This window comes from Lasiodiplodia theobromae (assembly GCF_012971845.1).
Source record: "Lasiodiplodia theobromae strain AM2As chromosome Unknown scaffold_55, whole genome shotgun sequence".
In the NCBI taxonomy this organism is placed as follows: Eukaryota; Fungi; Ascomycota; class Dothideomycetes; order Botryosphaeriales; family Botryosphaeriaceae; genus Lasiodiplodia; species Lasiodiplodia theobromae.
This window is the reverse complement of record NW_023336536.1, coordinates 134,299-158,612: the sequence shown is the minus strand read 5'-3', so window position 1 is coordinate 158,612 and position 24,314 is coordinate 134,299. Positions and strand designations below refer to the sequence as shown.

Sequence of the window (24,314 nt, the reverse complement as noted above, 5' to 3'; positions counted from 1 at the left end):
TGGCGCGCGCAGTTGGTGGTCGGGGAGCGTCGCAGCGCATCCGGGCTGTGGGTCGCTGCCAGCTCGCTCGCTGTTCGCTGGCAGCGCACTGCCCAGGCGACTTCACCGCTCCGCACGCCGGCTAGGACAGAAGCAGCAATCTTCGAGAAACGAGCGCTGGCCCGGCGGCGCCCGGTGCGGAAATTGGACGGACTACGCCTGAGAAGGCAGGCTTCGAGAAGGAAATTTGTGTCCCATGCGCGCCCGAGCGCTAGCCGGCGCGCACCCCTGAGGCGGCAGCCACAAGCTCTGACGGCGGCCGGAGCAAGCGCTGTCAGGGACTGCCCCGTGTCGAATCGCGCATTGGCAGCGAGGATGGTGCCCGCTGCGAGATGATGTCGCCCAGCATCAGGGTGCAACCCAGGGACAGGAGACGCGCTGGGAGGCAGATCGCGCGGGCGCCCATGACTCGCGGTGCGTGGACGATCAGCGCCGGGCTGCGCGACGCACGCCGGCGAGTGAGGTGGCGAGTCTACACCGCCGAAAGAGGAATGCTTCTGGATGGCGAGCAGGCCTCGGAGATTGCTCGTGCGCCTGGTGGTGAGCCGCGAAGGGGGAAAGGAGTGGGCCGCGGCGTGCGCCCCGGCGCCCTTGAATCAGGCGGCGCACAGGCGGATCTGGTGGAAGCTGCGTCGAAGCCGCGCAGAAGGTCACGCGTGCCCGGCCGCCTCTGCAGCGCCGTTGCTGCCCGCCGGAACTCCGCGATCCGTGCCCCCTTAAGCTCCGGCGCCTTGACTCGCCGCGGCTTCGAGAAGAGGCGTGGAAGCGACGCTGCCGCGCTGTTCCTGCATGCTCGCGGATCGCCAGCACGTGTACTCCGTAAGCTGCTGGACTGACGGCGGCTGCGAACCACCACACCACGCTACCACTCGGGGCGCGGGGATCGGCCTGATGCGGCCGCGGCAGTGGGCCGGCTATGACCAAAAGCGCTCCACCATGGATGCTACAACTCGCACGCCCGGCTGTCGGCAGCCCGTCCGCTGGTGACGAAATGGGCGCTGGCGAGGGCCTAGCACTCCTGCCAAGCGCATTTCCGACCACCAGCCGAGATTGTGAATAGGCTTCCGCCCTGCCCCTGGTTGGACAGGTGTGATTTATGAAAAACCAGCGCCTGTCGCGCAGCTAATTAGATCGCGGCGACGGCCATCGCAATATCCAGCCGCGTTTCGTGGCTGCAGGCGACGCAGCTTGCCTGCCCTGCAGCCGCCCCTGTATGCTGCGAGAAGGGCCTTCTGCGAGTGTCGTTCTGTCAGGCGATCCTGGGGCCAGTCGTTTCCTGCAGCGTGACAGCAGAGTGATCCCGGCTGCGCCCGTCGGGTTGGAAGCCAAAGGGGCTTTTCTAGCGTCGCTTCTAGCGGCCTTCGACGCCTCTTCCAAACGTGGCGGCAGCATGCGTGCATTGGGCCGTGCAGCAGCCCGCCCGCCCCTGCGACCAGCGCCCTGGGGCTCTGCTACATCACCACCACGCCAGCATCGCCGACGCTGCGTGCGCGCGTGGGGAGGGGCCTGGGGGGCAGCGTGGGATGGCGTGGCTGCTCGAGGGCCCCTTGGCCGGGCGCGCGCGCCCCCCTTTCCGCTAGCCGGGTCCAGCGTGGAGCGGTGCGGTGAGCGCAGTGGATGCTCCAGACAAGCTTTGACGCGACAGCATGAGCGCCCCAGCGATCCCATGCTGCGAACCTCCATCGGCGCATTGACACGGCTGCGAAGGTTGGCCAGGGTCGCCCAACCCACAAGGCTGTCATTTCTCGACGCCGGCTAGCTCCCTCGTCGACGCGATGGGAAACAACCCATGATCTACATAACTGCCTGACGCCCCGACCTGCCAGTGACCCTTCTTGCTGAGACCATTCTGCGTGCCCTGGCCAGACAGCCTCCCGCGTCCCCGAGTGCCCATCGCCCGAGTCAAGGCGGCTCTGTACTATACATCTATACATTCCCAGCCAGCCCTGGGACCGTTCCTCAGTACCTGTTACGAGGACACGACCATTGACCCCGCTGTTTGCCTGCATCTGCACGTCTGGTACCTGCACGCAGGAGTCCGAAGGTACGCGCCCGCTGGCCTCGCCCCGACTCGAGACGCGACTGACGCCGACCGAAGACCTCATCCGACGACGTGAAGAGATTTACGCGACACGGCTGTTGTGGACGGCTTGCACGAGATTACTCCGGCGTTATTAGGCCCGCCCAGCGACACGACACGCACGCATCCCATCTCTGGCGTTCCAGCAGCGCCCGCCAACAAGTTTCACAGCCCGCGGAAAGCGCCACACGCCCGCGCATATCCTCGCGCAACCATCGCAGCAGAACGCGCTGCACGCTGCACAACGACAGGCCCAGCAGGGAAGCGCGTCATTCCGCCAGCGCCATCGGGACTGGTGAAACTCTGCTGCGCGGTGTCAGAATTGTCAGGTTGAATCGGGTTAAGCCCTTGGATTTAGCGCCACTCCCAATCCGGACTAGCGTATCTCTGTCAGATCCAAAACGCGAAGGAAAAGAAGCGTATTCCACGTAGGTACTTCGAACTTTCTCACCTCACTCTCCTCGCCCCAACCTTCCCTCGCCCTCTCCAGCCCTGCCTCGTCTCAAAGGTACGTCGTGCACCGCACTGCTGCGCGTCCAGTCGCGCCTGGCCCCCCGGCTCGCGCTGTACCGCCGCCGCCCGCTGTTCCCCTTTTCCACACCGGCACGCTGCGCCTGCTCCACGCTCGCCCTCCGCGCTCCCTCCTGCCTCAATGTCGCCCACCTGCCCTCTGCCGTGTTCGGTTGACGATAGCTGACGTTCGCCTGTGGTAGTGTTGCTCTCCCAGCTTTGACCCTCGCGTGGCCCGGCCCATACTACTCGCCCTCGGACGGACCACCCTCCGCAACACCTCGATCCCTTCTCAGTGTTGGTGGAGCGGGCGAGCAGCCTCAGCGCAGGCTACCCAATCGCAAGTAACGCGGTCGCTCGCGGCGGTGTAAATCTTTGCCCCCTCAAGGAGCGGTCAAGAAAGCGAAAGCCCATTATACTGGTGCGCACCTCTCCCGCCTCCTCGGACTCTCGCCTTTCCTACACCTCCACGCCTGCAGCCCCTGCAAACGCGTGGACCTCACCCTGATTTTGGCTTGAGGGACATGGAACTTGGGAACATACTCAATACTAAGATGCCTGGACGCCTTCTAGCAGGAAGACCCTTTATGTCCTACGACATGCAATCCACGATGCAACAGCAGTACGCCCCTGCGCCGTACCAAAACGGCCAGATCAAGTCGGAGACGAATTCCGAGCGCGGAGTCTCGCCGCACCCCTCGAACGACTACCAGTCACGCTACCCTCAACCCGCCCCCCCTCCTCTGCAGGCGTATCAGCCGATGCCCGCTGCCATGTCCAATGGCATGCGCTACCCCTCTCCTACCGCGATGAACGCGCCGATGCCCATGATGAACCAACAATACCTCCCCAACCCTCCTCCCGACCACGCCTACCCTCCTCAGGTCGCGCCCGACCAGCAACAACAGGTTGGCGGCCGGCCCGCCTCCGACACCGGCCCGCCAAAGGCCTTCGCCTGCTCCACTTGCGGCAAGGGCTTTGCCCGCCGCAGCGATCTGGCGCGTCACGGTAAGTCTCGACGCGTCCCCTTGGCATGTGGTCCAACGGCGCTAACGACACAACAGAGAGGATTCACAGCGGCATTCGTCCCCACGTTTGCGACTACCCCAACTGCGGCAAGCAGTTCATCCAGCGCTCTGCTTTGACCGTCCACCAGCGTGTCCACACTGGCGAGAAGCCCCACATGTGCGAGCGTTGCGGCAAGGTGAGTCAGAATCCGCATTGTTTACCCGTCGAATCATGTTGACGTAAGAATTTTCAGCCCTTCTCCGACTCCAGTTCGCTTGCGCGTCACCGTCGCATTCACTCGGGCAAGCGCCCCTACAAGTGCCCCTATGCCGACTGCCAGAAGACGTTCACGCGCAGGACGACGCTCACGCGCCACCAAAACCACCACACTGGCACTGTCGAGGAGGCGGCTGCTGCTACCGCCGCTGCTCTGGCGTCTCGCGCGTCGCAGCAGCCCGCGCGTTCGGTCCGCTCGGATGCCGACGACTACTCTGAGACGGCTTCCCCTCTCCCTACGCCGTCTCCGAACAACCGTCCTCTCTCCATGTCGCCTGCTGCCGGCATGCCCGTGATGCCTGCCATGCACCGCCAGGTCTCGGACTTTGCCTACATGCAAAACCCCAACATGCCGGCGCACCTGCGCTCCGAGATGCAGCAGCCGAGCCCGCGCTCGTCTCCGTCGCTGACGTCTCAGCCCTACACGTCGGTCAGCTCGCAGCCCAGGCCGCCGATTACGTCGCACCCGACCGGCTACGGCCCCCCTTCGGTGCTTGAGCCTCCCACTGGCGCTGCTCAGTCGCAGCAACAGCAGCAGCAGGCGCCGCAGCAGCAGCCGGGCAGCGCTCACAGCAGCCCGCACATGAGCAACATGGGCTGGCAGTCGCCTGCTCAGCAGAACATGCCGTCGCCCAACGGCAACGACTCCTACACGTACCCGGAGCCGCACTACGGTGCGTCGGCCCCCAATATGTACTACGCCAACCCGAACATGGCCAGGCCCAACAGCACTGAGCCGGACGGATACGATCCGCGCAGGAGGATGGCCGAGAACATGTGGGCTCCTCCTGTCCAATAATTGGCTCGACTTAATTGCGCGCGTTTAATTGTACGATGAGGTTTTGAAGCGAGTCGGTCAGCCGCCAAATTCAGCAGCGGCGATAATTCCCCACCTCTCTCTGGTTGTTTCATGGCAGCCATGACGGATGTCCCTTGCATTAGTACGGAGCGTGACGGAGCAATCTTGCGAGTGTAGCATCAGGTTCTGGTTTTTCCTCCTCTGTTTCCTTTGTTGCGGTTGATGGCGGTCTTTCCCTTACTACCCTAATTCGGCTCAGGGTTCTGCATGTGTGTTAGTCTCTTTCTTCTTTCGGTTGCGGAGATGGAGATATCCTAAGGTTTTCCTCTGGGTCTGGCTTTCTTGCTCTGCGGGCTTGCGACCGGGCGTTTTTTCTAGAGAGCGGGGCCAACGGGAGGCGTCCGAACGCCCTCAGCGCTGACATGGGCGGGTTCTGGTTACTTATTTTATTTCCTTGCGCACGACGGATTTGGCGGACGGTTTCCTATACTGGGGTTTAAAAAGAGAGCATTAAAAACGATTTTAGACAAATACAGGTGCCTGATGTGGAGCGTGAGAACAGTGATGATGCGCCGCCCGTGCGCGCGCCCAAACAACCAGGGACCGCGACGGGAGATGACGCAGCGTTGCGGCGGTGCTCTTGGGTTGAGTGGCAATACGGCGGCTGCGAGATGTCGCCGTGGTGGACGGCTGTATTGTAGGACAAGGCCGGCAGGCCGCCGTGCCGGTCTCGGATCCCCTGTCGGCGAGTGAGACGGCAGGCTGCGGCACGCGCGATTGGGCGCAGCATGGGTGCAGCAGCAGCTGGGACAGGCAGGAGAGCGCAGTGGTGTTGCAGCGCGGCTTTGGAGGCCGACTGACACGTCTGCGCACCCGCCGAGGACTGCGCCGCGGTGCAAGGCACGCCACAGCCGGAGAGAGCCCAACTGCACGGCTGGGCGCATTACGACTACCAGCGCCGCTCGCCTCCCAGCAGATCCTAATACCCTACTCTCCCTTCCTTTGCGTCGACGAACACCCTCCACGCTCCGCCGTCGCCGTCTCCACGCCGTTTCGTCGCCGCCCATCGTCCGCCGCTTCCACGCGTGCCCTGTTTGCGGAGTCGCCCGCCTGCTAATTAAAGCGCCCGCACGTTCTCCGGGCTAGCGACTCCAAGTTGCATCATCGCCCGACATTCGCCCAGGCGTCCATCCCCTCGAACCTCACCCTACTCAACCAACCCTCGCTACCAAGCCACCCGCGCACCCTCACACCCACACACAATCCTGAGCCCGCTGCTGTCCGCGACCCAGCGCGCTCAACACCGCCAACATGTCGAAGGTGGTGCGCAGCGTGAAGAATGTCACCAAGGGCTACTCGAGCGTCGAGATCAAGGTGCGAAATGGTACGCCGCGCCCGCCCTCCGCCGCCCTGCAGGACCGCCATGGCTGACGCGATGCAGCGACGAGTAACGACCCCTGGGGCCCCGTCGGCAGCGACATGGCCGAGATTGCCCAGTTGACCTTCAACAAGTAAGTGTCTGCCCCTCTGCCGGCCGCGAGCGGACGCGGCGGGCTTGTCGCAGAGGACGCTGATACATGGTCGCAGCAGTCAAGACTTTTACCAGATTATGGACATGCTCGACAAGCGCTTGAACGACAAGGGCAAGAACTGGCGCCATGTGCTCAAGTCGCTCAAGGTCCTCGATTACTGCCTGCACGAGGGTTCAGAGCTCGTCGTCACCTGGGCGCGCAAGAACCTTTACATCATCAAAACCCTGCGCGAATTCCAATATGTCGATGAGGATGGCCGCGACGTCGGCCAGAACGGTAATGCCGACCCCCCGTCCACGCCCCTCTCCTGAACTGCTCCCCCGCTGACGCTATGTGTACAGTGCGCGTTTCCGCAAAGGAGCTCACCTCCTTGATCCTTGACGAAGAGCGCTTGCGTGCCGAGCGCGCCGATCGCAAATCATGGAAATCCCGTGTCACCGGCCTGGACGACTACGGCACGGGCGGTGCCCACGGCGGAGCCGATGCCACTCGGCCGCGCCAGCAGCGTCGGCAGAGGAATGAGGAGGAGGATCTCGAGTACAAGCTGGCCATCGAAGCAAGTAAGAATGAGATGGAGGAGGAGCGCAAGCGTCGCGAACGCCATGCGCGCACGGAAGATGATGAGGACCTGCAGAAGGCCATTAGGCTCAGCCAAGAGGAGGAAGAGCTGCGCCGTAGGGAACTCGAGGAAACCAATGCCAACAGTCTGTTCGACGACACACCCGCCCAACCCGCAATCGCCCAACCGACTGGATGGAATCAGGGATACCAGCAGCAAGGCGCCGTGGATTGGTTTGGAAACCTGGTCGATCAGCAGCAACCCCAGAATACTGGCTTCTTGAACTCGGCTTACTCGCAGCCGACTGGTATGCAACCGCAGCAAACTGGATTCCAGAACGGATATGGATACGGCGGCTTCCAGCAGCCGCAGCCCACTGGCTTCGATGCGTATGGTCAGCAGCAGAACTACCTCCAACCTCAGCAGACTGCATTCAACATGGGCAACAACCCATGGGGCCAGCAAAATGGTTTCGCTCAGCAACAGCCACTGGAACAGCAGAACACACTGCAGCCAGGCAGCAACAACCCTTGGGCCTCGTCGTCGGGCGCGCACACCACGGACTCGATCAAACCCATGCCCACCGGTTCCAACAATCCTTTCGCCTCCGCCATCACTCGGCCGGCCACTGCTCAGCCCGTCCGCTCGACAGCGCCATCCCTCAGCACTCTGCAGGAGCAGAGCACGGCCCAATTCAATGGTAACAACTCCGGTTTCAACCCCATCCGCGACTTCTCGGCGCCCCCCACGCAAAGCTTCCAATCCCAGAGCCCCCAGAAGGAACAGCCCATGGATCCTCATGCAGCACGTCTCAATGCACTTCTCGCCTCAGGAGAAGGCCAGGATACGTTCGGAAACGTTGGAAACCTTCGTATTCCGGCCCAGCACACTGCTCCTGGAACTTTCGTCAACAGTGCAGGTGCGGGTGCGGCTCGTCTGACGCAGAACGCGACGGGCAACAACCCATTCCTCAACAGCCAATTCACCGGCATGCCTCAACAAACCGGCTTCGCAAACCAGAACCGATTGATGCCGGCCCAAACTGGCCCTGTCGGTGGATTTGGAGGCAACCCCTTCGGCGGCGCCAGCTTTGGTCAACAGCAACAGCAGCAGCAGCAGCAGGGCAGCTTGATCGACTTGTGAGGGAAAGCAGAGCAAGGGTAGATCATGTACATGGAACGGCCGCCGTGTTTGCTTTCATGAGGGATCAACAGGCCATTGGAGGAATGAAGCTTAAGGCAGGATGGATCATCACTGGGTGGCTGCCCGCTGATGACAAGGGATTTTTTGGAGGGTTTATCAAAAAGGGCACGTCGTTCTGTCTGTCTCTTCCCTATGTCATCCGGGTTTGAATTTTTTTTTCTTTAATTCGTGGACTTGCCTTTCGCCCTCCTCCCACCCGCCACTTTTCTCTTCGCTCTCCAGACCATCATGCCAGGCCCGCGCAGGCGGGAGTCGATGCGCGCACAAGCGCCAATGTGTGTAGTAGAGATTATATTTTCTTGCAAGGTTACCCTGCCACGTCTGCTGATGCTTCCATTCCACATTATCCAACACCCGCAAAAGCAGAGGCCCGATAGTCCTTAAAATATCGAAAGCAGACACATATACCAAATTATTAAAGATTCAGGTTCTGGGCTAGGATTGGGTCAGGGTTGGGTTGGGACATGTTTGATCGTTTGAACTACCTTTTCACATGAGCTTTTTTTTTTTCTTCTTCTCTAGGGGCTTTATATACCAATTTCTGTCTTATTTCTTCCTTTCCTCGTTTCCACTTCAAACATTCCTATTGATGCTGATGAAATTTCGGATACGTGCTAGAGAGCGATTGCGATCGCAATCTTCTTGCTTAACTCGAGTATTTGAGCTCTGGTGATTTCATGGTCGGCTGTACCGTGCTGCTGTCATTAAGAGACTCAATGTGTGACATTGTGCACAGGTAGAACCTGGTGGTTGATGTCGTAGCTAGTAGGCGTAGGATGTTGAAGATAAGCGTTTGCTCTGCCTCTTCAGTCGTATCGATCAACCAAGTAACGCATCTTATGCTCCACTGAAGTTCTTCTTAAAAGTACATTAGCATTGCACTATTTCTTTTCGATCTCTAATAGGATTTACAAGGGGTTGAGCGTGCATTCCGTGGGGCATGGAAAAAGCAACCAGTGATCTACGGCCACGACTTTAGGGCGGCTGCCTGCTCTCGACGTCAGCTGCTTCCTGACGTGAGCTTCATCACTTCTCACCGCCAATATCTCTTCTCTAGAACTTCACAGCCAATCATTTGAGTCAATTGCGCTCCCCGGGATCTTCCTCTTTCCGTCATGTCCCTGCACACACTTCCAGTCGAGCTTATACCTACGATATGTGACTATTTGCCCAACAAAGATATCAAAAGAGTCCGCCTCACATGCCGCTCCCTCTCTCACCATGCTCCGCTCCGTTTCTCCCGCGTCTATATTTCACCGAGCCGTGCCAACATTGACGTTCTTCTGGCCGTAGCCCAGCACCCAACCTTCCGCAGGCGCGTCCGGGAAATCGTGTGGGACGATGCGCAGCTGCTCGACTACCAAACCTTTGACCGCTTCGACAGAGAAGCCACCCTAGACCATTGCTTCTACAGAAACAATAATCACGTCCACACAAGGGCAGACCCACGGAGCAGCGCCCTACCTGTGTATACCAAGCGGCGCGAAGAGCTCTGGCGCGCGGAGTCGGCGCTCCCGATGGACGCCGTCTCCGCGCACAATCACTACTCGCTCCGACTGCTGCGCGAGCAAGAAGCTATCATTGCCGCAGGTGAGGATGTGGCGGCGCTGCGCGAAGGGTTACGCGCCTTCTGCAACCTGACGCGCGTGACAGTAACAGCCGTGGCGTGGGCGCAGCGCTGGCTGTTCCCCCGCTACGAGACGCCCTTCTTCCGCAGCCTGCCGGCGAACTTTTGGATGCCGCTGCCGCGCGCTTGGCACGGCGACGTCGTCGACCGGCACCAGCGGAACTGGGAAATGGAGCGGGCATCATCGGGCGAGGGTGGTCCTCCTCCTAGAGATAGTCCAGAAAGCGTAAGCAATTTGCATCGATTCGACTGGGAGGCGCACCTCGCGAGGTCGTGGGAAATCGAGCGCCGCTGCTTCCGCGGATATACCATCGTTGTAGAGGAGCTGCTGGCGTACCACGCCGAGCACCCTTCCCACTCCATCCGCGAGCTCGTCGTCGACGTCAACCGCAGCTCCAACGGCATCCATCACGCGCTCTTCGCGGGACCGCACGCAGCCTCGGGCCAGGAGCACCGCGACGACTACCTGCGCACCCTCACCCTCTTCTCCGCCTTCCCGCTCACCCGCCTCGACCTCGCCGTGAACGCGCACTGCAGGCAGGCCCTGCACGGCAGCAACGGAATAGCGTCGCCGTGGGACTGCTTCGGGCCGGGCCTGCGGCGCGCTCTTCAAGGTCTGACGCACCTGCGCCACTTCTCCCTCTCGTCGACCTTCGTCAACACCGAGGACGCGGACGCGTCGTACCTCGTCGAGGAGCTGCCCGCGCACCTCGACGCCTGGATCCCGGTCGAGCGGTGGCCGCAGCTGGAGTCTTTCGGGCTGGGCCGCCTGGTCGTCGACACGGAGGCGCTGGTGCGGCTGCTGGCCGGCTTGCCGCCCGCCACGATTCGTCGTGTGGAGTTGGATACGCTGGTCTTTTCGTCGTCGACGTCCGACGCGATGCACCGGCTGCGCCGACACATCGTAGAGACGGCTACGCGGAACCTCGAGAAGGGGGTGTGGAGCAGGGACGCGCCGAGGGTGGTGGTCATGGAGGACGTGGTACTATCCGGGGTGCCTCCAAGGGTGTTTTCGTGTCAGAGGCCGAACGCACGCCACATAAGGATGGTGGAGGAGATGGATAGGAATGCGCGGAGCCTGAGGCTCGTGGTTGACGAAGAGGTGAACGAGTTCCTGTACTGCGATCCCGCAATCCATGGGACTGAGATGGATTTCCCCTGCCCGTTCGGAGAGAAAGTCGGCCTGGGCAGCGTGTACCCCTCCTGCGGCCGTGTCGTGGACGATTATGATCCAGAGTACTGTTGGCCCTCCAAAAAGAAAACTATCGGGCCAAGCCGATAAGTTGCCGCTTGTAGGATTTGCACCCGGTATCTCCAGCATATTTAGTACGTTTGGCGCGCTCAGTAATAGTAGAGGTCCAGCGAGGTTTTCTTTTCGTAAACTGTTTCAGCCAGCTCGAGGCAGGCTGGTTAGTACAGAGGAGTTCTCCTCGGTACATCCAAGTGTAAGACAACTGCATCATATGGCGCTGGGTGCTTGTTAGCGAGGTGAAGCTCCTGTCACCCACCTCAATCCGCTTTCTCTCTACCCCCTCTCTCACTTCATCGCTGTTATCACTCTCTACCGGAAAGAAGGGGGTATATATAGAACCTACAAAGCCCACTTTCACAACCGAGAATAGTGACAAGCCCCCCATCCGAACAACCACGTAACATACAACCTATTCAACACTCAGCCCATCCCCCATAATCCGTCGTCCCACTCCCCTATGCTAATAACGTTCCCCGCTTCACCTCTCTCTCTTCGTCTCCCCGCACGCATCTCGCTCCATGACGGCAATTCACACGAGAGAGCCCGATCCGATACAATTACATATGCGTGACGCACGCACAAGCAAGGAGGAAACCATCTTCTGTCGCAGCAGGCGCGGAATCAAAAAAACAAGCAGACCCATTACTTTTTGTATCTCTTTTTAGCTTCTTCTTCTCCAGTTCCCTTCCCTATCCGGCCCTCCCCATCAGCCAGCCCAGCCATTGTGGTACTACAAACGAACACATCCACTACTCAGCAACTGTAAGCAAGTGGAATGTGAAAAAAAAAAGGAGAGAGAAAAAAGAAATGATGCCACCGATGATTTCCTTGCTCATTAGTTCCGAGAGAGGAAGGAGAGAAGATGCGGACATCGACGAATGTTTCTTGAGTAAACCCAGAAAACCAGAAAAGCAAAGCCCCCCACGCGCCGATGATTCTGCTGCTCAAGAAAGAATAAAAAAAAGGATGTTGATGTCTTTCCCTGCTGCACTTCTCCGCGCAAAAGCAATAAAAGCGAAAAGAAAAAAGCGAAGAAGATAAACACAGCGAAGTGAAGATCGAAAACGCTCAAAGGCAATGATCCACCACCACCCCCTCCATGCACCATCACACACCTTCAACCCTACTCGTCGTCAAAAAAGAATTCGACTCAGTTCCCGACATTACCCCCACCCCTCGCCCTCTTCGGACCATCACCAGCACCATCAGCGCCATCCTCTCTCGGCCGCTTGTTCGGCACAAACTGCTTCGCCGACGCGTTCATGCCGCCTCTACCGGCACCAGGACCTCCATCCTGTCCACCCTGAGCACCACCACGTCCACGACCGCGCCCGCCGCCTCCGCCAGCTCCACGAGTGGGCAAGTTGCTCTGAGCATGTGCACCTTGCTGGCCGCCCTGCTGCCCAGCGCCCGCCTGTCCGCCACCGCGGCCAGGTCTGGGAATGCCGCCGCCGCGGGGGATGCCCGTGCCGGATTGCAGGCTGCGCAGAGCGGCCGGGCCGGTGCCGGCGTTGGGTGGTTGGCCGCCTTGGGCTTGCTGCTGGGGTGCGGGGCGGTTGTGCAGAGGGTTGTTGTTGACCTGCTGCGGGTTCGGCATGCCGCCGACGCCTGGCTGTTGTTGCTGCGGATGATGCTGATGCTGCTGCATCTGAACCTGCGGTTGGAACTGCCCCTGCTGCATCTGCTGCTGCTGTTGGAAGGGCGAGTTCGGGCGGAACTGGTTGTTCTGAGCCATCGCGCTTCCCGGGCGAGGGATGCCGGTGTTGTTCTGCGGGGGGAAGGGGTTCATTTGCGGGGGCTGGCCTTGCTGGCCTTGGAATTGGTTCATTGGCACCGGCGGACGGGGGAGGCCGGTGTGTTGCTGGGCGGGTTGACCGAAGCTTCCAGGTTGCGGCTGTTGCTGCATTGGGTGAGGCGCTGCGTGAGTAGCCGCGGGCGATTGTGCCGGCTGGCCCTGTTGCTGCGCAGGCGCTGCGGCCGGAGGTGCTGCAGGGGCAGGTTTGGCGTCCTTAGCTACGGCCCATACCTCCCCAACGGGACGCTCAGGTGTCTCTTCGGCGGCTTTCTGGACGACTTCAATCTTGGCAGTTGCATTGCGCTCTCTGTTCTGAGCCATGTTCAGCTTGAGGGCAACACGCTTCTCCGCCATGGCAACGGCGCCATCAGCCTTCTTCTGCAACTCCTCCTGTTCCTTCTGATGCTTTTCGTTCAATTCCTTCGCCTTATTCTCCAGCTCGGTAGACAACTTCGTCCGGACGTTTCGGGTGATGATAGCCTTGATCGTGTTGTTATTGTTGACCAAGTCCTTGACCTCTTGATCGGTGAGATCGGCGAACTTAGACGGCTCGGACTTGACTTCGGGTCCAGGGGCAGGTGCGGCCTCAGCAGCGCCATCAGTAGGTGCAACACTTGTAGACGGCGCGGATTGCTCAGCTGGCGCAGCACTCTTGATACGCTCGAGCTCCTGTTGGTGTGCGGTCTTGATGCGTTCGACCTCGGCTTCGTGCTCCTTCTTGAGCTGTGCCATAGCTTGCTCGTGCTCCTCCTTGAGCTTTTGAATGGCCTCCTCGTTCTCTTGCTTGAGGGCTTGCTTGCCCTCGGTGAGTTTCTTAGTAAGAGCTGATCTCATTTGATCCGCACGTTGCTGGAACTTGTTCTGTGCGGCCTGAACACTTTCCTCTGCTTCAGCCTTAACCTTTGCGATCTCCTCAGCCATCTTCTCCGCGGAGACGGAGCCTTCGGGAACCTCTCCGGTCGGTGGAGGTGCTGTGCTGGACGTCGCATTGGCCCGAAGAGCCTCCACCTCTTGTTGAGCAGTGGCAAGCTCAGCCTTGAGCTTCTCGAGAGTCTCCAGAGTCTCAGCATCTGCAGCAGGAGGTTGAGGAGCCTCAGCGTTCTCAGCCGGCGCGGTTTCGGCAGATGCAGTTTCGACCGGTGCAGTTTCAGCTGGTGCAGCTTCGGATGGCGCAGGCTGGGCGGCCTGGATCTCCTTGAGTTGCGTAAGCTCAGCAGTAGAGGAATCAAGGCGTTGCTGGACCTCGGTCTGGATACACGTCAGCTCATGTCGGTGTACATGAGGGCCTTGGAAACTTACAATCTGGTTCTCGAGCTCCTGCACTCTGCCTTGCAATGTGTCGACTTGGCTTTGAAGCTCAGCTGCCCTTGCAGACTCCTCGGCAGCCTTGGACTCTGCAGCTTGAGCGCGAGCTTCCAACAGGGCGAGCTCGGGGCTCGGGACGCCAGAGTCTTCTCCGCCTTCCTCTTGAGTTTCTCCTTCCTCTGGAGTATCTTGCATTTGCGTGTCGGCTTGGGCTGGCTTGGCATTCGTGAGAGCTTCCTCGAGAGCCGCCTTGACCTTCTCCAACTCTTCCTTCACGGCGACCAGCTCCTGCTCCATCTGCTCCTTTGCTTGGTTGGCAGCTTCCTTCTCCTGGTTCGCCTCCTTGATCTTGGCAGAGAGCTCGCGCGAGCGACCCTTGAACTGCTCGATGAGCCTCTCGCGGCGCTCCTTGTGGTGTTCATCACGCTCTTCGGTTATCGTATTCTTGAGAGCTTTGAGTTTCTCCTCGAAACCATCGATCTCGGCCTTCATTGGTTCTTTCTCAGCCAGGAGCTGGTCACGCTCAGTTTCCAGAGTTTCGATCTTATTCTTGAGCTCTGCGAGCTCCTGGGGATCCACGCGGTCGTACTTCTGCAGGATATTCTGTGTACGTTGCTGCCAGCGATCGCGGTCCTCCCTGAGTTGCTGGAGTTCGCCCGACTTGGTCTCGACCTGGTTTTCAAGTTCGCGAACCGAGGTCTGCAAAGGCTCAATCTGGGCCATAAGACCCTCAACCTCCTTGATCTTATCGGCGAGCTGTGCCTGAGCTGAGCGAGCCTCATTGCGCAGAGTGACACTGCTCTCACGGAAGAGATTAAGCTCATTAATCGTCTCCATGAGCTTCGTGTGCGTGACGTTGGTCTGCTGGTTCTCAATCTGGTTCTGGCGTTCCTGGTTGAGCTTCTCGCGAGTCTGGTCGAGCTGAGCCTGGACATGGTCAAGCTGCTGCTTGTAGCGCTTGGACTCCTGGATCTGCAGTTCGTATTGGACCTCGACAATCTCCTTCTCGCGGCGGAGATAGCGAATGACCTCCTGCATATTCTCGGTGTCCGGCGGAGGGGTGGAACCAGGCTCGGTAGGCTCCGCACCAAGAGAAGCACGGCTTTGCTTGAGCGCGGAGATCTGGGCGCTGACTGTCTCGAGCTGCTGGTGAAGTCTCTTGTTCTGGTCGTTGACCTCGTCCCGGCGAATCTTGAGGTCCGAAAGCTCGCGCTCGTAGCGGCTGCGCGTCTCGTTCCAGCTGTCCTCGCTTGACTCCAAAGCCGCCTTGGCTGCCTGCGCCTCCGCCTTGATCTCGGCGACCTCGGTCTTGAGCTGGTTGTGTTCGGTACGGACCTTCTGGAGATTCTGTGCAGCCTCGGCATGCTTGACAAGCTCGGTCTCGTAGCTCTGCTGAGCTTGCTGAGCGATTGCGGCTTGAGCCTTGAGATCCTCCTGGCAGAGCTTGGCCGTCTCCTGGTAACGCTCACTTTCATCCTTGAGACGAGTGACCTCAGATTCCAGAATAGCCTTCTGTTCGTTGAACCGAGCCATGTTCTGCTCGTGGCCGGTACGAAGGTTGGACAACTCGGTGTTGGTAGTAGCAAGTTCCGTGGAGATATCCTCAACGCGCTGCTCGAGATCGCGAATCTTAGCATCCTTTTCAGCGATGATGCCATCCATTTCCTCGCGGTACTGGTCGTGGGTCTCGTTAATACTCTGGAGCTCTTCCTCAGAAGCCTGAGCAATGGCCTTGTATTGCTCAACATGCGTCTTCGCAGCCTCGAGCTCATTGCGGGCAATCTCGAGGTCACGCTTGAGGTCAGCAACTTCGACAGCAAGCTCTTGCTCACGAGTGAGATCACTTGACTCAGCCTCGCCGTTTTGAACAATGCTCTCACGACGGGGCGTGGGACGAGGAGCCAACGCCACAGCCTTCTCTTCCGCGTTGCGAAGCTCGATGCGGAGCTCGTCCACTCTGGCTTGAAGCTGGTCGCGCTGCGTCTTAGCAGCAACCAACTCTTCTCTTGTGTTGCCCAGGCTCTTGACCAAATCGTCGATCCTCGTTCGGCTCTGTTCGGATTCATACTCGCGACGGAGAGCAGCGCGCTTGCCTTCCTCAATCTCGTCGTCTAGCTTCCTCTTGGTAGTTTGCAGTTCCGACTCCAAAGAATCGATGCGAGTTTGAAGGCGGCGGCGGTTCTCTGAATCTGCAAGCTCCCGCTCGTTCTGCAAATTCTGCAGATCTGCGATCATCTTGTTGAGGCGTGTCCGCTCGTCACTGAGAGCACGGTTGTCTTCCGTCAGTCGCGTCTCAATGTTCTTCCACAATTCCTTCTCTGCCTTCAGGTTGGCAGCTTCATGACGCAGCCCGTCGGCCTGTGCCTTTGCCTCATACAACTCTTCCGCAACTTGAGCAGTCTTGAGATCTTGCTTCGCCGAAGTTTCAGCCAACGCCTGGCCTCTCTTTTGTAGTTCCGCATTCTCGGTCCGCAGTTGGTTGAAGTTAGCTTGCAGAAGCTCGTATCTCTCCTGTGCCAATGTGAGCTGGGAGCTGGCACGGTTGATCTCCACATGAAGGTCGCTCTTTTCCCTAGCCAAACGGTCGGCTTGCTCTTTGAGCATGGCGTGATCTGTCGTTGATTCCTTCCGGAAGGCATCGAAGTGGCTCTGGAGTTCCTTGAGAAGCTTGGCGTAATCGGCGAGATCCTTCGCGTGTGGTGAGGCACCGGGGCCAACACTTTGAGAGAAACCACCAGGCGGCGGAGTCGACGGTCCCACCGACTCGCCAAACATGGAAGCCAGGTCTGATCCAGGAGGAATCTGGCCACGATGTGTGAGCATGCGACGGAACATATCCCTCTCACGCTGGTAGCTCTCTGCAACAGTGTTCAAGGACTTGAGCTCGTCCTCGTAACGGTCCGCCTTCCTTCTCAGTTCCTCCAATTCTTCACGATCCCTCTCTGCCTGGTTCTGCTGGGCTCTTGCTTCCTCGCCTTCCATCTTTTCTCCAAGCTCCCGAGTGACACGCAGAAGCTTGTTGTTTTGCTCTTGGAGCTCCTCGATGTTGCGGAAAATGACAAGACGCTGAGTGATGAAGCGGCTGGTATCGGTGACTCTGTCGTCCACTTCGATCTCGCCGCGGACGATCTTCTCGAACTCCGCTTGATCGGCGGCACTAAGAGCTTCAAGGCCTTGATCGCGGACAGTGACTTCGAACAAGAGGGCCTTCACCTGGTTGCTAAGGTCCTGCAGCTGCTGACGCAGAACATCCCCCTCGCGCTGAAGCCCATCGACTTGACCAGTCCACTTCCTTGCCTCCTTTCTGGCTGCATCCCGATCCCTGTTTGCTTCTTCAAGAAGCTCTGAGATCTCGAGGACATTGTTCTCAAGCTTCTGATGTCCAGCCCGTAGCTCTTCGATTTCAGGCTGTTTGGCCTCCAGGTCCTGGATCATTTCGTCGATTGTGCTGCTCAACTTCGCATTACGACGACGTTCGGCGTCGAGTTCGGACTTGGTCTGAGCATGCTCTGCGTAGAGTTGAGTAAAAGTGAGGCCACCCTTCACGCGCGATGGGGAAGCGTAGCCAGGCGTGCCGAAAGTAGGCGATCCTGAGCGTCCAGGTGTGGCGGCGCCTCCAAGACCATTGACAGCACGCCGAGGAGTTCCGGTTATTGCCACTGTGTTTTGCTGGCGAGATGCGAGGTCCGATTCAAGCTTCTCGACCTGAACTTCCAACTCCTCAATCTTCCTCAATGCCATCTCTTTCTCAGAGCGCTCCGTCTCAACCTCAGCATGCATCTGACCCAATTCCTCCGCTGCATCTTCCTTTATCTTCTCCAAAGAGCCTTGAACCTCCTGCAGGCGTGCCCGAGCGGTATCCGCGCTCTGCTTTTGCAGATCGGCCAAGCGACGCGAGCTTTCAAGCTCAACGCGGAACGATTCTTCGGCCCTGGCTGCCGCTTCCTGAAGCTGTTGGATCTTCTCGAGTGAGTCCTCGGCTTTCTGGCTGATTTCGTCGACACGGCTGCGGAGGGTAGCCTCAGTCCGGCGCATCGATTCGATCGTTTCGTTCGCGTCATCGTACATGCGCTGGAGCTCAGAGATCTTCGCGCTCTTCTCCTTGCGGTACTTCGAGTATTCAGCATTCTTGGTCTGTAGTTCCGACTCATACCACTCATTGTTCTTCTTCAGCAAGTCAATCTCTTGCTGCAAGGCTTGCTGGCGGAACTTGGTTGTCGTAGCGGCATTCTGTGCTGCCTGGTTCTTGTCCTCCAGCTCAGAAATTTCCCGGCGGAGCGCCACTATCTTCTGGTGTTGAGTTGACAGCTCTTCCGCAAGCTTGTCGTGTGCTGTGGTCTTCGCTTCCAACAGGACAACGGTCTCGCGGTTCGAAGCTTCCAAGGTGCTGACACGCGAGCGGAGCACTTCCGTTTCCGAAGATGATGTCGTGGATGAAGACTTCAGGGTTTGAAGTTCGGACTCGAGGGAGGCGCGCGCGTTCTCTGTAGTGCAGCTGTGTCAGCAATGGCCAATAGTTGGCTGGCAGAGTCAACACGTACCCTCCTCATTCAACTTCTTTCGAACATCCTCCAACTCTTTCAGGTTCTTATCTACGGACGCCTTGAGAGCTCTAGCGCGAGCATCCCCCGTCCTTACGGCGTTTTCAAGCTCAACATCGGATCGCAGCTTCTCAGCCTTCACCTCGTCAAACTCACGCGCTTTAGCCTCAATCTTGGCTAAAAGCTCCTGGACAAGCTCTACTGTGGGCGCATCGAGCAGTGTCTGTAGGTTTGGCTCGGGCAGCGAGTAGGCCGCGGCGATGTAGGCCGTGTCGATGGCCGCCGTCGCCATGGCTGAAGAGGGTGTCTTTGAGTGAGCTCAGATCAGCGCATAATAGGAGAATAAGGCGGCTTTTGACCAAAGGTGAGGAATAAAGGGGGAGAAGGAGTGGATTGTAAAGCGCGGCCCACAATGGAAAGAAAGTGGGGACGGGGCGCGTGGAGAGGTTGGTGATGTTTCTTTGACCGTGACGGAGGCGCGGCGAACGTCAATGAGCTGCTCGCGCGAAAGCGGGCCTTGGCACGCGCGCGGGGTTTTGCCGGAGTTCTGCCGGGCCGCCTGCCTGAGGCCGTCATTAAGGTAGGCTGCACTCAAACCTTCCAACCTCACCACTCTGTCCCGTCGCTCTTCCTCCCACGTCGTCCTAGGATCGCCAGCGCCGCCTCGGTAGCTCGTCAAAGGCCGCTAGCACTGCTTGCGATTGGCAAGGCAGCTGCTCGACTCGAATATCCTCACGATCGCGTTCAGCTAGCGACAGCCCAGCGCCGCTCCTCACCATGTCCTTCCTCAAGCCGTCGAGCGCGACCTCCGCGCCCTCGCCCACGCCGTCGAACTCGTCGCAGACTGGCAAAAAGCGCCCGCGCCCCGATCCCAGCGCGCCAGTCTACTCGCAACCGGAGAATACAAGCTCTGGTTTGGAGACCATGACCCGTGTCACCTTCGCGCTCGACTACCTCAAGGAAAACGACAAAGCTATGACTTTCGAGGACGTTTTCAAGTACCTGTCCATTCAGGAGCCCGGTGGCCCTGGTGCGAAGCCTAGACCGGCACCTAAAGGCGGCCGTGACTGGAAGCTGTTGACCACCATCCTGCAACGCCACGACAAGGTTGAATTCGATCCGACCGGCTTCAAGGGGTTAGGTTCCTACCGCTACCGCCCCAAGCACAACGTGCGCTCTGCCGAGCAGTTGAAGGGCCTTTTGCAGCGACAGACAAGCTCGGTGGGCATCAAGGTCTCGGAGCTGAAGGATGGGTGGACGGGAGCGATTGACGCCATCAATGAGCTGGACAAGAAGGGGGAGATCCTGGTCACCCGCAACCAGAAGACGGGCCAGCCTCTTCTGGTTTGGCAGAACGATCCCTCTCTGTCACACAACATCGACCCGGAGTTCCGCAGCATGTTCCTGAGCATCGCGCTTCCGGCCAACCCCGACGATATGCGCTCGAGACTGGAAGCAGCTGGCCTGAAGCCTGTGAGCGCTCCGAGGGAATCTAAGCCTCTCAACAATCAGCCACAAAAGAAGAAGAAGAAGGCGCCGCGGAAGGGTATGAAGACGTCCAACACGCACATGTTGAACGTCTTCAGGGACTACTCCGACAAGAAGAAATAAGTGAGGATTCGAGACCGAAGTACTGGATTTGGTACTTTGCAATTGATCACTCCCGCGGCCTACGGTCAAACGAGTTGCGGAGTAGAGTGGCCGTGAATTCCGCACGGTCTTGACTTGCATGGTTTTGTATGGCGTTAAGATTGAGGCTGCATTAAAGAGGCGTTCTGAGGGCAATACCAAGTTATCTGCGTGGGCTGGGTTTGACACGACTAAGAAACAGGGCACCAGGTCCCAACGACGTGGCAGAGGTTTAACAATGAAAGTGCGACAAAAATTGAGGCGTATGCAACAATGAGAACAACGGGAGCTCTCAAGCAACAAATTGCGCTTACTCCGTAGTCTTGCTACGGTATGAATGGCCGCAAATTTCGATGCTGGTCTCGATCATTACGGAAGCGTTAAACAATAGAGGAAATGTGAGCCGTCTAATCATTCTTTACTCTATTCACGTGAGCTCTGTTCACGCCAAGTGACCCTTCCTGTACGGAAACTTCTCCCTGAAGTGCTCAGCAATCTGGGTTCGTGTTGCAACCCACACGCCTTCTTTCTCGCTGATGTACTCGACAAACTTCTTCAGCGCGGCAAAGCGCGCAGGCTTACCAATGCATCTGCAGTGCAAACCGACGGTCATCATCTTCGGCATGCCCTCAGAACCTTCCTCGTACAGCACATCAAAGGCGCCCTTGACGTGATCGTAAAAGTCCATGGGAGCACTGAAGCCGGTGGGGACGTTGAACTTGTAGTCGTTGCAGTCGTACGAGTAGGGCACCATCAGCAAGCCCTGGGGGTTGGGATCGTCCTTCTCGGCGGGCACGTCAACCCAGTAAGGAATGTCATCAGCATAGCTGTCGGACTGCCACAGGAGCGGGAGGCCCATCTCCTTGTAGACGTCCCAGACGAGAGCGTGCGAGCGCGGCGACAGGCGACCATAGTACCAGCCCTTGGGGGCTTCGCCGGTGATGCGCTGGATGGTCTCGATGCCCTTTTTGATCAAAGCTTTTTCCTCTTCGGCGGGCATGTCATGGTAATCGATCCAGCTGGAGCGGTGTCAGTGATGATTCGTAACGATTCAATAATCGTGTGAACGCACCGGTAACAGTGTGAGGCCACGTCATGGCCGTTTTGAACGCTCGACAGGGCCACGGCTGGATTCATCTCCAGGGCCTGGCCCACGGCATACAAGGTGTATTTGAAGCCATGCTTGTTGAACAAGCGGAACAACCTCCACACGCCTGCTCTTGAGCCATAATTGCTAGGAGGCAATTAGCCGTAGTCCAAGTGGCAAAAAGAAGCACGCACTATTCGCTCTCAATATTCACGGCGCGTTCCTGGATCTTTGGGGCGCCGCCGGGGGCTTCCCACAGATGCGTCTCGGAGTGCAAGTCACCGTTCAGCACCGAGTGCTCCGAGCCCTCTTCGTAGTTGATGACGAAGGATACGGCGATTTTGGCGCCGTTGGGCCACTGCGGGTTGAAGGATTTCTCGCCATAGCCGATCAAATCGCGCGGAAAGTCGTAGTGATCATCCCACTTGAATGGGGCGACTTTGGAGGGATCCTTGTCAAAGCTGTAGGGAGTCGACATCTGTCCGATTTAGGCCGCGGGAGCGAGGAATGAAGGATGCAAAAGTTGTTGCAGAGGGAGCAGGAGAATGCAGCAGGCGTCTTTCTTCCGAGCACGGAACGCTGGCCGGCGCGAAAGAGGTGTCTAGAGGCTTGGTAACGGATGACTGGCCACTGGGGGCGGACTCCGGCGCGACTCAATATTTCTAGCTGGTCTCAGTTTCCCCAGAATCCCACATCCCGCGGCCAATTGCTTCGAAGACTCATATCGCGCGCCGAACCGGAGTGTGCGTGTCTCCGGGTGCGCGCCAGATCAGGCAAGTTCCCCAGCTGCAAGGCCGACCAGATGACGGCCTGAGAGGCACGATAGAGCAATGGATGGCGGGCATTGGACGAGCATTGAGGCTGTGAGCGGTGGTGCTGCGCGAGTCGGTGATAGCTCTGGCGCGGCCGATTGACCGGGCCCGTGATCGGCGGGTGGGAGCCCTGGGTGGCGCTGCTCTGCGCGTTGATAAGCGGTCCAGATGCAGACCCGTCCCCGGAACTGGACCGTCTGGTTCGCGCGATCAAGCGTTCTTCAAGAACACCATCGGCTGCGCCGACAAGTCTCTCGTCTGACGTTCGAGATTGCCTTTGCCCGGAAGCGAGCGCGCTGTGCCCCGGTCACGTGACGCTCCCTCGCAGTCGCCCAGCCATGAGCGTCCTCTTCACTTCCATCTCGGACGCGAATCCCGTCACCGTTGAGGATGTGCGCAGCTCGTTTGGCAAGCTCGGCGTGACGGTGACGCCGGAAGAGGAGGCCGACTACTTCAAGCTGCTCGCTGGCCTTCACGACGCCGCCAAAATCGTCGACGCCCTCCCCGACTACGTCCCTCAAGTCGACCTGCAGAGGTTCCCCCGCAGAAACTTGCATCGTCCATCCGCTGAAGAGCAGGTCCTCGGTGCTGCTTGGGCACATACCTTCTCCATCAACGACCCGTCCACCAACGGCCCCTTGACCGGCAAGACTCTCTGCTTGAAAGACTGCATCGCCGTTGCAGGCGTGCCGCAGCTGCTCGGCACCGATTCCATAGGTCCGTGGACACCCGACTCCGATGCCACAGTCGTGACGTGGGCGCTTGAAGCAGGCGTTGAGGTTGTCGGCACCGCCAATTGCGAGAATTGGTGCCAGAGCACCTCGAGTTTCAGCAGCTCTCATGGCACCGTCGAGAACCCATTTGCAAAGGGCTACTCGGCCGGTGGGAGCACCTCTGGAGCGGCCGCCCTTGTGGCTGCTGGTCTCGTCGACCTCGCCATTGGCGCCGACCAAGGCGGCAGCATTCGAGTCCCCGCTGCCCTCTGTGGATGTGTTGGCCTGAAGCCCACCCACGGATTAGTGCCTTACACCGGAATTGCCTCCAACGACGCCAACAATGACCACGCCGGTCCCCTGGCACGTACTGTCATGGATGCTGCTCTGTGCTTGGATGCCATTTCGGGGTACGATGGCATCGATGACCGAGGCCTGGGCGCGCCGAGACACGGCAGCACCACCTTTGCTGCAGACCTCGCCTCACAGGACCGTAATGACGCCCAGAACTTGTCTGGATTCCGTGTTGGTATATTGAAGGAAGCCTTCGAGCAGGCCATTGTCGAACCGAGGATGCGAAAGGCAGTCTTGGATGCAGCCAACAAGTTCTCTGCACTCGGTGCAACGGTCGAAGAGGTATCGATACCGGATCACCTCCTCGGCACTGCCATCTGGACAGTTGAGCAGCGTGTTTCAGGCTGCCTATCAATGATGGGAAAGGCTGCTGGCCGTCGCGGCCTGGGCTTGACGAAGCTTGAGGAAGCCCGACTCCCTTGGACCCAGGAGAAATTCGACAAGCTCTTCCCGACCACCAAGAACATCTTCTTGAATGGAATTTATCTGATGGAAAAGTTTCCCACGCTGTACGCGAAGGCGCAGAATTTGGGCCGCAGGCTGCGCGACGAGTATGAGGAAGCACTGAAAAAGTACGATGTCCTCATTCTGCCAACAACAAGCTTTGTCGCCCCGAAACATGGCCAATGGACAACTCCGATCGAAACCATATCTCCAACTATTGGGCTGACTAGCAACACGACCATGTTTGATGCCACTGGTCAACCGGCCATGAGTATTCCGATCGGCTGGCTACCAGCCCAAGAGGATCCAAACGTCATGCTTCCTGCTGCTATGCAGATCGTGAGCGGCTTGTGGCAGGATGGAAAAGTTCTCCGGGCCGGCCACGCATGGCAAAAGGCATACGACTGGAAAGAGATCAAGTGTGAAGACGTAAAGCCTTGAGCGTATTCCTATGTTTTGTTTCCTTGGCTAGAATATCCCTTTAAGTATGCGACGTATACCTGTACACTCCTTTCTTCCCCCTGATTTTGCCATCGTTAGCCTCCAGACCCTCATGATGTCACGATGAGATTTGCCGCTTTATCCTGTTTTGGAAAGTACAATGTTGTCTACTGGACGCCACGACGCTAAGTACACGGGATCATTTCTCGTCCCGGCGTGTCAGCCCAGCTCCTCGGATTTATGCGCACGCGCCCACATGCTTTTCAGCTATCTAAACACCTCCTCAATCCCCTCCACACAACGCCATC

At 58.6% G+C, this 24,314-nt stretch overlaps 7 protein-coding genes across 7 annotated transcripts; 5 read left to right on the top strand and 2 right to left on the bottom strand.

The window, feature by feature from the left end:
* Positions 1–3,216: 3,216 nt before the first annotated feature.
* Positions 3,217–4,712, top strand: LTHEOB_11938 (Zinc finger C2H2-type protein; the record flags this gene model as incomplete). Its single annotated transcript, XM_035508749.1, has 3 exons — positions 3,217–3,637; positions 3,694–3,833; positions 3,891–4,712. 3 exons carry the CDS (start codon positions 3,217–3,219, stop codon positions 4,710–4,712), a joined length of 1,383 nt encoding a protein of 460 aa, XP_035365507.1.
* Positions 4,713–6,023: 1,311 nt separating this feature from the next.
* Positions 6,024–7,946, top strand: LTHEOB_11937 (Eh domain binding protein epsin 2 protein; the record flags this gene model as incomplete). The annotated part of the gene is made up of 4 exons (XM_035508748.1): positions 6,024–6,096; positions 6,154–6,223; positions 6,300–6,520; positions 6,586–7,946. The coding sequence occupies 4 exons, from the start codon at positions 6,024–6,026 to the stop codon at positions 7,944–7,946; spliced, it is 1,725 nt and encodes a 574-aa protein (XP_035365506.1).
* A 1,577-nt stretch (positions 7,947–9,523) lies between these two features.
* Positions 9,524–10,915, top strand: LTHEOB_11936 (uncharacterized protein; the record flags this gene model as incomplete). Its single annotated transcript, XM_035508747.1, has 1 exon — positions 9,524–10,915. One exon carries the CDS (start codon positions 9,524–9,526, stop codon positions 10,913–10,915), a length of 1,392 nt encoding a protein of 463 aa, XP_035365505.1.
* Positions 10,916–12,035: 1,120 nt separating this feature from the next.
* LTHEOB_11935 (Filament-forming protein) lies at positions 12,036–18,818 on the bottom strand (the record flags this gene model as incomplete). The annotated part of the gene is made up of 14 exons (XM_035508746.1): positions 12,036–12,785; positions 12,912–13,928; positions 13,980–14,004; positions 14,056–14,657; positions 14,721–14,729; positions 14,781–15,272; positions 15,321–15,400; positions 15,455–15,808; positions 15,866–15,942; positions 15,985–16,005; positions 16,054–16,245; positions 16,294–16,771; positions 16,832–18,469; positions 18,527–18,818. The coding sequence occupies 14 exons, from the start codon at positions 18,816–18,818 to the stop codon at positions 12,036–12,038; spliced, it is 6,027 nt and encodes a 2,008-aa protein (XP_035365504.1).
* Positions 18,819–19,303: 485 nt separating this feature from the next.
* Positions 19,304–20,137, top strand: LTHEOB_11934 (Transcription initiation factor beta protein; the record flags this gene model as incomplete). The annotated part of the gene is made up of 1 exon (XM_035508745.1): positions 19,304–20,137. One exon carries the CDS (start codon positions 19,304–19,306, stop codon positions 20,135–20,137), a length of 834 nt encoding a protein of 277 aa, XP_035365503.1.
* A 460-nt stretch (positions 20,138–20,597) lies between these two features.
* On the bottom strand, positions 20,598–21,720 carry LTHEOB_11933 (Chitin deacetylase 1; the record flags this gene model as incomplete). The annotated part of the gene is made up of 3 exons (XM_035508744.1): positions 20,598–21,174; positions 21,228–21,389; positions 21,437–21,720. 3 exons carry the CDS (start codon positions 21,718–21,720, stop codon positions 20,598–20,600), a joined length of 1,023 nt encoding a protein of 340 aa, XP_035365502.1.
* Positions 21,721–22,392: 672 nt separating this feature from the next.
* LTHEOB_11932 (Amidase) lies at positions 22,393–24,006 on the top strand (the record flags this gene model as incomplete). Its single annotated transcript, XM_035508743.1, has 1 exon — positions 22,393–24,006. One exon carries the CDS (start codon positions 22,393–22,395, stop codon positions 24,004–24,006), a length of 1,614 nt encoding a protein of 537 aa, XP_035365501.1.
* Positions 24,007–24,314: the final 308 nt, after the last annotated feature.